This window comes from Temnothorax americanus, unplaced genomic scaffold, assembly GCF_048541705.1.
Source record: "Temnothorax americanus isolate GAGA-0224 unplaced genomic scaffold, ASM4854170v1 Scaffold50, whole genome shotgun sequence".
In the NCBI taxonomy this organism is placed as follows: domain Eukaryota; kingdom Metazoa; phylum Arthropoda; class Insecta; order Hymenoptera; family Formicidae; genus Temnothorax; species Temnothorax americanus.
In genome coordinates, this window is record NW_027509658.1 from 334,230 (window position 1) to 349,770 (window position 15,541).

A 15,541-nucleotide genomic window follows, 5' to 3' on the forward strand; every position below is an offset into this window, starting at 1 on the left:
CGAGTCCGCAAATATTTATTCGCAACGACGTTGACAAACGTCATTTTCGCGGGTAGATATCATCATATAATTTCCGCAATGATAAATTAGTGATTGCGCATAAAAAAAATAGACCGAAATTAAATAAGCTTATAATTCAAGTTCAAGAGATAAATTGAGAGATACTTCTATCTCGCTTAATTAAATTAAATAAGAGTGTATATAGGCATGATTAATGGTATATATAATTGATTTACGACGCACACACGGTAGGCATAGGTATAATTAAATTGATAAAATAATAAGTAGCATTATTTATTGGTATTAGAATAATGATTAAAATTCTAGTTATATACGTGATGAAAATTAACAACATTATGCGGTGATAGCGAAAAAGGCATAAATAAAATAATTTCAAAGTTTAGGTGTGTATATAATTATAAATAAAATGATTAGTATTCCGATATTATAAAATAAAATAATATATTTATGATTATTAAAATAACAATTGCATCAAATTTTAATTAAATAAAAAAATTAAATGATAAAAATGACAATTAATAGTAACGAACTGTTTTAATTCCTTCGTTTCCGTGGAATGATAAGGTACAATTAAATCACGTACTTAATACATTTAAGCTTATTTCACGCGGCTCATTAACCTGGGTTAGTATATCAATCAGCTTGGACCCACTTGGTTTAGTGGCAATTGCAGTTCAAGCACCGGCGAAATTAGCAATTGTACAATAATTCATCATCGATCGACGTGTCGCGCGTCGTTCCGTCGGCAACATTTGTCTCCGCGTGCAGTTGACGCTTGATTTACGACGCTCTACCGAGGCTTTACCCGGACGCGCGTCGGCTCTATATACAAGATCACCAGCGAGGGGCCGGAATGATCTACAGCCGATCTACGCGCCTGTGCGTCGTAAATCAAGCGTCGATTCGTCGGTCCGATTTTTCTAGCCGAACGGATACTCGCGAGCGAAAAATTCGTTTCGATTTTGTACTCGCGCGAGGTTGTGTTGAGTTTACAGTCGATTCTGCCGCGCGGAGAACGGAACGCTGTTTAGTTCTCGATTTTCGCGATCGCTTGGCTCGCGAAGAAACCGCGAAACGGAACGGAGCGTCTTTTAATGTTGTTTTTAGTGAGAGAGAAGGTGTGGGAGGAAGATGGTGTCTGGCGAGCACAGCAGCTTTCTACTTGTCTGTTAGCAGCAGGCATCTAACAGATCATATCCAACTAATGATAATAAGAATTAAGAAAGAGAATGTCGCAACATTTTTTCACAATGAGAAATCCTAATTATATATCTTTCTTTTAATTGCAGTAAAGAGAGCGTTCATATAAACATATAGAATGATTATTTAGAGCATAATTATAATTATATATATTAGAAATTAGACTAGAAAGGTATCATAAATGTATAAAGTGTATAACATGTACAGCGTTATTTATATTTTGCATTCTATATTTACATAATTTATATTATAATTTACGTGTTACTATATAAATTATGCGTTTTATAATATAAATTTCCGCTTAATTATAATTATGCAACGTAATCGTAAAGTGACATCCGATGCTTTGCCCTCAATTACTCGCTATCGATTCCCCCGAGTTTTGGGCAAAATATGATTAATTAAATAATTGCCTTTTTTCTATAATTATGATTAATATATTAATCATAATTATAGGAAACAGGAAAATATTTAATTAATTATAAAAGAGAGAATAAATAATGACCCACACAAAATAGATATGTTTCGAAAACTCGAATTGCCGGCAAACACGGATTAATCGCAGGGAGCAAAGTACCGCAGCATGTAAGTAAGATTATAAAATAATAGTAATAGCGCAGTAGCGGTGAATGAGAGCCAATATAAGTAGAAGAAGAAGTGTAAAAAGTAGAAGAAGAGAATGTTCACAGCATGGCATGATTCCAGAGAAAGTAAAAGAAAGAGAAAGACACGTACGCTGAGAGGAAAAGCTGCGGTTGGACGAACAAAATTCGTTCGAATGAACCTCGTGTCGGCAAAATAAACAACGTAATTAATAATAACAAATTACTAATTATACATAATTTACTACAACTAATCTTATTACGTGTACTAAGAACGAAGGAAATTGCGGCGCTAAAAGTATGTAAATGGATACAAAGCGTTTCTAAAAAAAATCAAACAAAATGATTAAAGAAAAAGAAAAAGACGAAAAAAAAGATGGCTGTTAAAAGTCATATCATTTATTTCCCAATATTTTTTCATGATATTACGTGTGAATTTAGCGTTATATACTGACCCTTTTTATCTGGTAGAAGAAATTCGAAGGTGTGGGTGTTTCAAATCGTACAGGCTCGTACGTATTCGCGTAACGTTAGAGAGGAGAGGCCATTAAATATTATCAGCGTAGCAGAAACATGGCAAAATTGTTCGCCGCGCTCGAGGCCATGTCATTTACTCGACGAATCTCGATATTTCCTTGTACCGGGAGCGAGTTTTGTTCATCATCAGGCAGCTGTTGTTCTCAGCGCGGAAGGAGAGAGAGAGAGAGAGAGAGAGAGAGAGAGAGAGAGAGAGAAAGAGAGATTGTAAAGAGAAAGAGACGAAGGGGCTGCAAGTCATTTTCCTAAAAGACGAGTCATGCTTTGTTCGAGGAGAAGATAACGACAGACCGGAACGATCAAACGGAACAGGATCGATCGTAATGGCGATCGATATATATATATATATATATTGCGCGCTTCCCTTTTTTTTCTCTCTCGCGCGCGCGAGAGCGGTATATAAAGGATATTCTTTCCGCGAAACGGCCTCCGGGAGGATCGCGGATACCTCTACCGAGGGAGATCCTTCGTTCTTCCTATAAGAGCGTCCTCCTTTGTGTGCGTGGCATTCTCCGTTCCCTCGCACCTCTCCAATCGATACCTGATCGCGGATATCCATTCTGCTTCGACCGCCGGTCGCAATCTGCGTCAGTCGTCGTCGCCGATAACGAGCGATAATTATTCTATTCCCGAATGTCCATTCCCATATTTGTCGTTTACATCGATTTCCCTTGTGGTCGGATCTCTATATAATTGGTCTCCTTGTATAACGGTGATGATATTTAAATATTAAATATAATTTAGTGTTTCTCTCTCTCTCTCTCATCATTGTTATAGCTATACTGTTTAAGTATCATCATTGTTATAGTTATATACTATGTTTAAGTATCATCATTGTTATACTCAAGTTTATGAATAAATAAATGTGTGGTGCGGTTGTGTGCATGGAGGAGGCCACCTTGGATGACCTTGATATTTTGGTGTGTTGTCAGGGTCGCCCTCCTGAGTGACCTTCGAAGGGTTTCAGCCCGCGCTCGTTGTTGGTTGGGGGGTTATTAACAGGGGGAAATTTGGAGACTATGGCGGCTATTTTGAGTGTTGGAAGGCGTAAATGACTGGTGTGTGTGTCGAGGTGGTTCACGCGTGCACTTTTTGCGCGAAACGAGGTGCCACATATGGGTTCGTGGCATGCTTTATAAACCATGTGACAACGATACATATACCATCATCTGATATTTTCTAAATGTAAAATAAGCAGTGATCTTGTTTTGAATAGCACGCGTTCCAAGCAAATCTCGCCGGTGGGTAAGTTGTAAAGCGAGATCCCCTATCGGCGGGGTGGGTGCGGGAGGGGATGGGCCGTAGGCAACGATATATATACGAGTGTATACACGGAGACCAGTTGTCACATGGGTTCGTGGCGTGCTTTACAAGCTCATTTCTCAAATTTTTTTGGTTAATAACTTTATGTACATCATATATAAACGAGCTCGTAAAGCACGCCACGAGCCCATGTGGCGTTTCGTTTCGCGTGGGGGTTGTGTGCGTGGGCTGTTTCGACATATATATTGGTCATTTGTGCCTTCCAATACTCAGGATGGCTGCTGTATTTTCCAGGCTTTCTTTTGTTAATAACTTTTTAATAAGTAACGAGCGCGGGCTGAGGCCTTCTGGGAGTGACTCGCGAGGGTGACCTTGGCAACATGCTGGAGTATCGGGGTCATCTGGGGTGGTCCCTTCCATGTACAATTACCACCAATTTTATCTATTTACGGTAATACAAGTCTAATAGTTTCAATTAAACGTATTAGTTTCTGAAATTTTGATGCCGTGATTGTACAAGTTCTAATACTTCTTCTCGCGGCAATTATTTCAAGCTGTTCTCTGTCGATTATTATAAATTATGCGGCGCTTTTGTTACGAATTATTAATCGCTGTAGGACATTTCTTCGGGATTGGCTGCCTTTGTTCGCATAATTTCGCTCGTTCTCGGGTAGACGATAATTTTCCTAACGGCCGCATCTTGTCGATTAGGAAACGCGCACCGCGCCGACGAGGAACTTTCGGGGAATATTTCCCTGTTGCTTTCCCCGCGAAGTCCATCGACAAAGGGCGGGTACACGCAAAAGCGATTCCGCGAGTGTTTCGGTAATTAGGGTGAGCAGAGAGAACAGTGAGTGAAGAAAAAGAGAGACAGAGAGAGAAAGAGAGGGAAAAAAAACTCGGTTCCATACATCGTCGTTGTAGAGATAATAGAAAACGTGTATATATATATATATATATATATATATATATATATATATATACGTGTGTCTGTATACGTGAGTATAACAATGCGCGCGACACGCATATGGTCCGGGATTTATGCGTGTGATACATGTTGCGTGTATGTTGAGTCCATGTGTGAGTTTTGCGTTCTATGTAAGCTCGAGGGATATGAATAGAGAATGTGGGAGATGAGTTTAACTTACCGGAAGATCGTGCAGCGAGGGAGTCACTATCAAGTCCGAATGAGCGCGGTCGCCTTTTCTCTAGAAAAAGAAGTATAAAGCACCGTTTTAAAAGCCGTCTTGCTGGACGTTCGTTTCTTTCAAGACTTCCTGCCTCCTAAACGCGCGATTCACATTCCGGTGAAATGGCGTGACGGTCGTAAATCGCCGTCAGGTTAAAATGAGTTTCCTCGACGCTTTATCTCAATTTTGATAGTTCGTAGTTGCGAGTGTTGGTCTTTTCTAAAGAAATAACTAATCTCAAATTGACGAAAGGACGAGTTAGCAGATTGTTTCAGAGTTAAATTTTTTTGCGCAATTTCTATAATTATATACACTTGCATCAAGAAAAAGTTTGTATTCTAATATTTAAAATAATCTCAAAATAAATTTAGATTTATTAAAAATGCATTTCAATCTTTATTTCAAATTTAATGATTTCTTCTAGTATTGTGATGATAAAAATAAGGGGAATGCATTTCTGCTTGCATTGAAATGGGTTATTCCATTTGAATTAATTAATCCCAGAGTAATCATTACTATTCCAAACGTTTTACATAATTTGCATGTGTTAATATTAATAATGCACATATGTTCCAAACTTAACGCATATGTTCCTAATCTCACAAATTCTTATATCTCTCGCCATTATTATACTACAGAAGAATCCAAATTTATTGATATATCAGAGTTTTGCTTTAGAAATACTTGATAATTTTCTCTTCGTTGAAAATTAAAATTTCCAAGTACATAGTCTAAAACTCAACAACTCTCGAGATTTGAATATTCTACATGATTTGAATAGTTTATTTTGAATACTCTCAGCATTTCGGAGTTAAAATAATGTCGGTTAAAATTCACTTAAGAACTTACCCTGGTCATTGCTATTCGGGGTCGGTAAACGAGATCGTCGAAGGCCGCTCTGTCCTTGTTGTCGACCAACTCCCTGAGCTCCGTCAGCAGCGTCAATTTCTCGTGGGTGTTCAGCAGGTCGCTCAGACTGACGATCAGGTCCTCTATCGTCAGCCTTCTCGTTCTATAATCCGCCAGTAGTTGAGAGAGCGCGGCTCGTTCGCTTCTTGCGAGGACGACACGCGCCTTCTCCTCCACCATGGCGGCTGTGGCTGCCGAAACGGTGTGAACGCCACTCCGGTGCCTCCACTCGTTCGTGCTGCTCCTTGATTTTCGAAAAAATTGATCGGGAATAAATCGGACGACGTCCGGTAAAAATAATTAAACGACCACGGGGTCGAGAGATGAATATACAAATAGATTCGCGGCATTGAACTTAAACTTAGAAAATTCAGCGTTTTGCCTTGCTTGTATTTGTGGCAGACCAATTGATTTTTTAACAGTTGTCAAACGTCGTATGTATAGATTATATTAAAATTTAAGTTGAAAACGATTTACATAAATTTTATCCAGGCTGCGACGATATGTTGATTTTAATTAAGCTAGCTTCAATCAATATATTCACGATTTAATTAACCAAGATTTATCAGCAAATATTATTCTTATATTATGTTATATAAGTTTAATTATTGATTTAATTAATCAAGATTCATCACCAAATATTATTCTTATATTATGTTATATAAGTTTAATTATTGATTTAATTAACGTTATTTAATTCAGATAACGATTTTTACGTAACGAATTAATATATTAACGTTTGAAATAGAATTCATCAAGAAAATTATCAAGAAACGTTGTAGCGTCTCGTATCAAGTATTTCTTCGTAAATTTTTAATTCTACATCTTTAAAATACAAATTTATTTCCGTTCTTCACTTTCTCTTCGCTTTTTCTGTCCACATAAATATGATACTAATTTTAGGTACAAAATTAATAAGAAATAATATTAATTACACACACACACACACACACACACACACAAAACACACACACACTACATACATGTAAAAAAATATATTTTTTAATACAAAATGGAGAGATAATAGAAGAATAGATTAGATAATAGAAGATTACTCTCTAAATCTGAATCAGTGACTATTCACTGATTCAGATTTAGAGAGTAGATTAATCAATCATTCAATGTAACAAATACATTTGTAACTTACACGGGACTGGGTGGACGATGATTCCCGGGGCTTTCCAGAAGTAGGGTATCGTGTTCGGGATATCGGGTGGTCGGGACCACTATAGGCTGGCTAGTGGTACACGAATGGGGTACTTTGCCGACGTCGCGTATCAGCAGGCTCATCCTCTTGTTGGTCTTCAATATCTGAACAGCCTCATCGTGCGTCGCCTCTTCGAAGCTCTGTCCATTCACTTCGATGATTTGATCGCCCACCTGTGATCATTCGGGAGCGTCTCATATTGCTGCTCGAATCGCGAATGAGACAATCAAAGGTCGTAAACAGAACGGAACAATGTCGCGATAAAAATAATATTTATTACAAAGTTATTAAGAAAGGAATATGCTGCATAAATAAATAAAATAAATAGTAATTAATGGACATTCGTCAGTTACATTCAACAAAATACACTTTCACTAGAAATTGCGCTTGCCGAATTAATCGCGTTCGTTTCTCCGGAGATCTATCGCGGGTCGCGAAAGATCCAGATCTAGTAGAAAAGCGTGCACGATTCTTACAAGAAGCCCGGCGCGATCGGCGACGCTGTCTTTGTCGACGCCCGTTACGTAGATTCCGAGGCCGTATTCGAGGCCGCCACGGATCATCAGGCCTAGAGATTGGCCGGGCTCGATGCACAGCTCGACCTTCCGCGTCCTCGGTCCGTAGCGGGAATCACGGGGCGGATGAGGGGGCGGCGGGGACGCCGGACGACCTTGGCGGTCCATCCAGCTGCAGGACTGCGGACGACCCGACGACGACCATACGGGGTGACCGCCCCGGCAGCGGGGGTCCAAGGCGGGTCCTCGCACCGTCATGCTCAGGGTCCTGCAGGACTTCAGCATCTGTCGGAACGCGAAGAACGTTGTACAATGTCACGGCACGCGGATCAAGAGATGCGAAAGGGACCAAGGGATGCGATTTTTTTTATAAGGGATGGAAAATCTGTACGAATTCTTTGAGCAATCTCGGGGCACGGATTTTACGCGGCGGGAATTTAATCGATATCTACCATCGTTATTTATAAACTTTTAGAATACTTTGATAATAAAGACAAGAAATATTGACCTTCCGTCTGTATACGTGGGTCTACGGTGTCCGAGCCAAAATAATATTTCCTTGTAACTGTCAAACTTGCAAGCCTGCCAGAAAATATGAAATAAATAATTTTGATAAACAAATGTTTATCAAAATAACTATAAATACGTCAGCTATAATGTAGACAGATGTTTTGTGAGTTTTTTAAAACTTTAAAGTAAAAGGAAAAATAGCGTCAAATGCAGCGACAGATCCATGTATACACTCTGAAGATAACAAGAAAAGCATACAGAATTGAAAGATTAATAATATTCCTCAAATAATATTTAAAATAAATAGACGCACTTAAAATTTTGGATGTTGGTTACAGTTTCTTTTTTCTACATAAGTGCACGTATTAAATTTGGGATGTTGTTTTAACATTTTTTTTACCGAGAAAATTAATTTCTAGTTTAACATTAATATTCACGCAGTTTTATAATTTTATATTTAAAGCTTTAAATGCATCCGTATAATTTTCATTTTTACATGACATTTTTATGTACAGCAATTAATAAAACATTGCGTAATAAAAATTTGTCGGCTATTTGAGATTGATTTGCGAGGAACAGAAAAAGTACACATTGCAATTTTTCACTGACTTGTCCTAGTATATTCAAATATGTCATGCATCTATCGAAATACAGAAACATACAAAGTAAACACATTCGTGCGTAAATACAAATTATTTTTTATAAAAACAAAATTATTTCTAACATCGGGAAGAAATTAAGGAAATAATAAAAGAAAGTTTGATGCTTCCAAATCACTTTATTATGACGCGGCAGGGGAGTAGTTAATGAAGAATAGCACGGCGTCCAAAGTGAGCTGTTTATAGGTAAAATAGATGAAGTTAACGAAGAGAAGCCAACAGAGATGAGACGTGTTTCGCGGCGATGTGACGCTACTCGGCAGCCAGCAGGATATCGATCCTGCCACTGGCAGAGCCCGTGACGTCACATCCTATTCTATCCTTGACCCAGCCCGGATCGCGACGTTCCCTATAGGAACCCGCGGTTTCTCTCGTAAGACGCGGGTCTCTCGCGGCACCCTTCTCGGCGCAACGCGACGAACGAGCGCGAGCGGCATACGGGAAATGACGATTTTCCCCCTTGCACTTGTAACGCCGGAAAATCGTTAGAATAAGGAAACGTATAAAAATGCCGTCTCATTTCTGCGAGACGATGGCGGAATCGCATTTGGCAAATGCGTTCGCCGTGACCCGATCCCGGAGATGCGCCTTTCGGGACGTATCGTAAACCGTGTGTTTCTCTCCGTTTCTCTATCCGAACTTTTCGAATTGCACCGCGCAAATTGGACGTACCGTTTTACATGCGAAAGACATTCGCTAATAGAATTCCCGAAATTCCCCTCGAGTAACTGATGCAGGCTTTTTTCATTAACTTTTCTGAACTCTGCTTTTTCGCCGCTTTCTGCGCTTAATAGTTTAAGTACGAATATTTTTGTATAAAGATATGCTGGGTTATTTGTTCCTTTTTTCACTGATTTATCGATGAATTATGAAAATATATATTGTTTCTTAGATTTTCATTAATTTTTCTCGACTAACATATGTACATTTTAATTTATGTATTATATAATATATATATATATATATATATAAAATTCATTTTGACATCTTTTAATCCCTTCTTTCATTGTTTGTCACTAATTTCTATTTATATTAACAATAATTAAGAAATAATGAATTCATCGATCATATAATAATTATTATATATAATAATATCAAGAATGCAAAGTCATTGTAAAAGCTTTTCATTCTATTTTTATTTGTCTTTCGTCAATGCTTTGTAAACGCTAAGTCCTCTCTACTACTTCTCAATCTGTTCCGCCACGTAGGAATATCATTCTTCAAACTTCCCTCTAACAGCGTTCGATATTGCCGATCAATCTTATGTATCTACCTACATATCTTGGAAACTTGATATCCGTCTAACTCACGAAAGTTTTATGGCGTCGTGTCGCATCGCATACGAGGGAAATTAATATCAGATTAGGTCTGTCGAGAAAACGAAAAGCTCGGGATAGCTCGGGGACCAGCGCTTCCGTGATCAGTGTTCATATTTCCACTCGGTCGATTAAATAAATAATTCATAGGATGAAACATCGAAGCCGTTTGATGACCGACGCGAGCCAGTTCAGGACGAACACGAGACTATCGTTATCGCGTTCGAGATCTGTCGTCGCTATTTCCCGCGCCACCGCGTCATCCGCAAGAAGCTCGCGTGCCGTCATATTTTCGGCCGGAAGTGGTTATCTATGAGCGATCCGCGAGTTACGATGCCATCCGGCGGATATCGCTCTGATCGCTTTTGCCGACGAAATCGTTTTCTGGGTCAGCCGCGGGATCGACCCCCTCATCGCGTGTCTTCTCGCTATCGATGATAAATTGTAAGAGATATAGCTTGTGACATTCTAGAGAGTCACTTTTACAGACAGATATCGCAAAAGTTTGTTTTTCTTTTCTCTAACTGGAGAAATCAATTATTGCTAAACAGAAGTCGCATTTTGAAACTTCAAAAGAAAATGGACTTAGAATTCAGTATCAATTTTGAAATGTTATGTTACAAGATTGATGACTTATTGGTTAACAATAATATCTCGTGACTATAAAAAGATTTTCAATAAAATCTTATAATAAAAATGTATATAACAATGTATATATAAGAAATATATAATTAATATAAAAATTTATAATTAAAATCTAAATTCTATAATGAACTGAAAAGATATAATATTATATATCTTAAATTTTATATCAGAAGAATCTTGGCAAAGGAAACTATGAATTCTTGGAAATTCTTTTACAAAATTGTTATATACTATATATAATCATTTTAAGAAAAATCTTCCAAAAATTTGTAGAATTTCCTACCAAGATTTTTCCTATACATGAAACTTAAGACATTTAAATTGTAAAATATACGCAACGTTCGATAGACATATTTATATAATTAATTACTTATACATTAGATTCGTAAACACATGAATTAATTAAAATTAATCCAAATTTCGAGTGAAACTAGCGCGTTAATAATAACGAAGTCGTAAACTCTCTTTTTCTTTGTGAAATAATCAGTAGCCAGAGCATATATCCATGAGTTATGACCGTGTATAACGAAGCATATAACGAACTTCTGCATAATTAAGGATTCCCCAAAGAGACTTTTCGATTCTACGGCGTGTGAACGGCTGCGTTCAGTTATTGGGGTCGCACTTTTCGCTTTCGCGGCATCTGCGGAAGCCTTGTGTATTATGTAAAGAGAATAAATGACAGGAGGTTCGCCGGAGGGCGCCGGGACGCTTGGCGCCGCCACGTCGCTCTCGCCCTCTTCCTCATCGACATCGTCGTCCCCGCCGTCGTTCGGAGAATAGCGGCGAGGGGAGTGTGGAAAAGAAGCGGCGGAACCTCTCGCTCGAATGTATTGTTTGCGTAGCGCGCGCTTCTTCCGAGCACCTCGTTGACGAGCTGTTATACGAGATAACGAGTCCCGCCGCCACCGTTATCCTCTACGGCCCCTTATATGTCGGCGAGCAATTTAGTCCTGTTTACGGCGATCGATGGCAGACAGAATCAAATCTCGTCCAAAATTCCGCACAATACAATATCGGAAGGGATCTTGAAACAATCGCCGTTTCGACGAGTTCAATATATCTCACGTCCCGGTGGTATCTAACAAGTCTTTTTTTATTAATGATGATTTTTCCATTAAGTAAAGCTATTCGTTTATCCCGTGGAGCCCGTTATTACGCGGGACGTTCGACTTCGAGATTAATATTTGCCTGAAATTATATTGATATTAGTATTTATTTATATCTTTTAATTAAAAACCGGACTGAGATTGCGTGCGTGACGAATTGAATCCAATAATGATATTACGTATGAACTATGAACGTGCCGCAAATACGGGAAAATGCCGTCTTATATGTCAACGGTTTTGCGAGGGATGTAGATCATTTATTCATTTTCACGTGTGTCACGCGGATATTAGTTTTCTTATATTTAACAGTCGCGATAGCGTGAGATACTTTGCTGAATAAAAGATGACACCGACGTCCCCTAGAAGATTCATCGAATTTCGCGAGACTGTCGCATGCTCAAAGTTGAATCGAAAATGAGATATATTGGCGAGAAAATGTGACATTGACAGAATGAAAGAAACATTCCATTAGAGAGTATTATTCCAGTTAATCGCGCTATTTTATCGTCGAAACACCGAAATGCGATTAAGGATCTTGAAATCTTCGCGCGACAGGCGCTTGAAATTTATTTTAAGAATAATATATGCAAATTTCGAATAGTAATTTATGAAGAGTAACGGAGAGAATCTTTCATGAAAAATATCGTAAGACGAATTTACTAGATCGAGGTAGTTTATACTCCAGTAAAAGTATAAAATTTGCGTCAATGTTTCTTTAAAATTGACATATTTATTGTTATTATTATTATATTATATTATATTAATTTTTTTTTAATTTATATTGTAGTATTATTGTATCATTATTATAACAATGAAGAAGAACTGCGAAAATTTAGAGAAATAGAATGTACGTCTTAATGAGATAAAAAGAAAGAAAAGGAGACGAGAAAGGGGGAAAAATTAAGAGACTTAAAAAAAATTAGCGGAATATTTATTAAATATTTTTAAATCGCTGTGTGTGTGTGTGTGTGTGTGTGTGTGTGTGTGTGTGTGTGTGTGTGTGTGTGTGTGTGTGTGTGTGTGTGTGTGTGTGTGTGTGTGTGTGTGTGTGTGTGTGTGTGTGTGTGTGTGTGTGTGTGTGTGTGTGTGCACATAAAATTTATATCACGACTGAGGGTATATACAGTCGATCGATAGGACTCAGTAAGAAGGCACGTATCGTGGAAGATGCGAGGAAGGGTAATCAGGATAGATATAGATCGCCACAACTCATTCGCTCACCTTCCCGTGACAGCAATTTTTCCGGAATATCATCGGCCTAAGTCTCTAGAACTCGACCTATATCCTTGCTTTCGTTCTACGATCGATTCGCGCGATTCCTTAGCGTTTCTTCACGTCCGTCGCGTATATGGAAAATCGTGAGAGCGCCGCGCGAGCAAATAAAGTTATACTTACTTACTTGATAGCGCAAACGCGCAATCTTCACGGTTAAATAAAAATATGTGAATAATAAAATATGTAAATAAAGTAAGCGGAGTAGAAATACTCTCTCTCTCTCTCTTTCTCTCTCATGCAATTTTTTATTTCTAGAACTTTTTATGCAATAGTGAAATATTATAGAGATTTTTTTTGCTAGAATTTCGATATTCAATGAAAATTTCTGAATAAAAATTAAACAAATAATACATAAATATGAAATTGATGAACTTTGAGTTGATGATGTTAAAAATCGAGAGGACGCGGATCTTTGACGGTCGATAGCGAGTACGAACGTGCAGCTATCAAGTTGGCAGGCTGCGTGAAGAATCGAAGAGAACCGTTATACGAGGTGAAGTCGTCCGAGGAATAGTCGCGAGTAATCTCTCTGGCTCTGGTGCAAATAGTTCCGACTGTCTTCCGTATATAGACTATAGATACATATAGCTACATATTCCCGATGTTCTCGAGAGGTTCAAAACAAAAGGCTGCCGAGAATGAGTACTATAGTCGGGTCAGGCAAAGAGACGTGCGAGGCTCGTTGAAGATCACACGAAATCTTGAAGAGTTGAATTGAGTGTCATTAAAAATTTTCAGAGATCGCCAATTTTTATTCTATACGAACTGAAATGGGTTTTCGACCAACTTTCAATTTCAGTCTTAAATTGATCCTCGCGTTTCTTCGATATTCTATTATGGGTAGTACAAAACCGCGCGTTGCGGCCTGTCGATTTAGAAATTTATATTTCAAAATTGACTCTCACGTTTTCATTAACGGAGCTAATTTAAGCCGAAAATTTCCGCGATTTTATCGCGTTAAAGTTCAACCGTAAATTTCATTCCCGCGGTTTAAAATTGTTCAATTTTGGATTCGCAGACTTGAAACGACGACGTATTCGATATATTCGAGCTGTTTTAATCCTCTTGCTTGGCGTCATCTTACGGCACTTGAGAGAGAAATAGAATGACAGGGATAGAGAGACGCTTAATTTTACATGCGCGAATATATCCGCTTAGTGTTTGCTACTCCAAACCAAACGAGCGTCAAGCGTATCAACCGAGCAATGATATTCCCTTGAATTGTTTACCCTGCGGATCAAAGGGCGCCCTTCGGCGGTGCTTCAGCGTGATGGCGTACAATGTGCGCTACGCGTGATTTATGTGGAAATATGAAAGATCGCAAATATTTGGCAAGAACTACGGTGTATCTTTAGCTCACTTTAAACAATCTATAATTCGTACAAAAGACAGACAGAGAGAGAGAGAGAGAGAGAGAGAGAGAGAGAGAGAGAGAGAGAGAGAGAGAGAGAGAGAGAGAGAGAGAGAGAGAGAGAGCTATTCAATATTTTACTTTAAAAGTTATGTAGGTTATATAGCTAAAAATTAAAATTATGTATGATAAAAAAATTAAAATAGACTAACGGTCTCGGCGTAATGCCACTGGCTTGAGGGGGTAGTGGCATGCTCGAATTATTGACAGATGTCGTTATAGACCCGCTCCCCGTAGGTTTAGGTACTTAACATTAAGGGAATGGTCGTGGAGTTGATTTGCACCCCAGTGTGGCAAGTAAGGGTTAAAGACAGTTATTAGTAAAACCTCATTAAAATTTCTTGACATCTTTCTTCCCTATTAATTAACGGTGATTATAAGAGTTTATAAGGGATTATAGGAGTTACAAAAGTGAATAAACCTTGGCAAAATGGCACGGGCGGTGAAAGGGTTGAGAAGCGCTGATAAATGGAAAATCGCTAATAGCAAAAGGGATGAGAATAGGCAAGATAACAGCTGATTTCGAGCACTGTCCGTCTTCCGGCTATTTGCGCGCAGATTTAGGGATGTTTTTAGTTTTACCCTACGTTTCCTTAATCCCGTTGAAAGTCGGAGCTAGCGCGTCGAGGATTGACGAAACCGTTCCTAAGGTCAGTCGTAAATATCAAATGCATTCGCGCGATTACTCGGTGGAGACTTGGGGATTTGGAGAAAACTGTTAATTGAGATGATTCTTTAATTGCTCGTTTTTGCTCTCGTTCTCACCTCCGGCAAAAAGTACCTGATTGCCACGTATCGAGACGATAGGCGTTGAAGCGTTCGTGAATCTAAATGACGACCGAGGAACGAAGTTCTAATTTATTCTGTATCTTTCGAGCTAATATTTAAACTTGTGTTTGAAGTGGAATTTTCAATTCGGAGATCAAACTGCAGATATAAGTTCAAAACGTTTTAACTTTTGAAATATATAATTCGCAGTTTGATCTCCGAATTAAAAATTCCACGTCAAACACAATAAAGTTCTATTAAATGTTATTGTTGATTGGAAATTGTAAACCTGAATTTTGAGATGTTTGAAAACTTAAATTGCCGGTTTCTTATCGAACCATAAAGTTTATAAACGTGTAATCAATTTTTTCTTAACCAGATATTCTGTAACATTGTCACATTTG

At 38.4% G+C, this 15,541-nt stretch overlaps 2 protein-coding genes across 11 annotated transcripts in view; one reads left to right on the forward strand and one right to left on the reverse strand.

Moving 5' to 3' along the window:
* LOC143904325 (uncharacterized) overlaps positions 1-15,541 on the forward strand; it is a 198,347-nt gene that overhangs the window by 86,332 nt on the left and 96,474 nt on the right. The window lies entirely within an intron of this gene.
* The window catches only part of Dysc (whirlin protein dyschronic), an 82,813-nt gene that overhangs the window by 39,715 nt on the left and 27,557 nt on the right, over positions 1-15,541 (reverse strand). For 8 of the 9 annotated variants that reach the window (XM_077418808.1, XM_077418807.1, XM_077418806.1 and 5 more), the window contains 4 exons: positions 7,406-7,729; positions 6,870-7,102; positions 5,663-5,966; positions 4,772-4,831 (listed from right to left, as the gene is read on the reverse strand). In XM_077418808.1, coding sequence (XP_077274934.1) covers positions 4,772-4,831; positions 5,663-5,966; positions 6,870-7,102; positions 7,406-7,729 — 921 coding nt within the window. Of the gene's footprint in view, positions 1-1,417; positions 3,046-4,771; positions 4,832-5,662; positions 5,967-6,869; positions 7,103-7,405; positions 7,730-15,541 lie in introns of those variants that run through there. The other variant, XM_077418811.1, reaches the window with a different exon arrangement.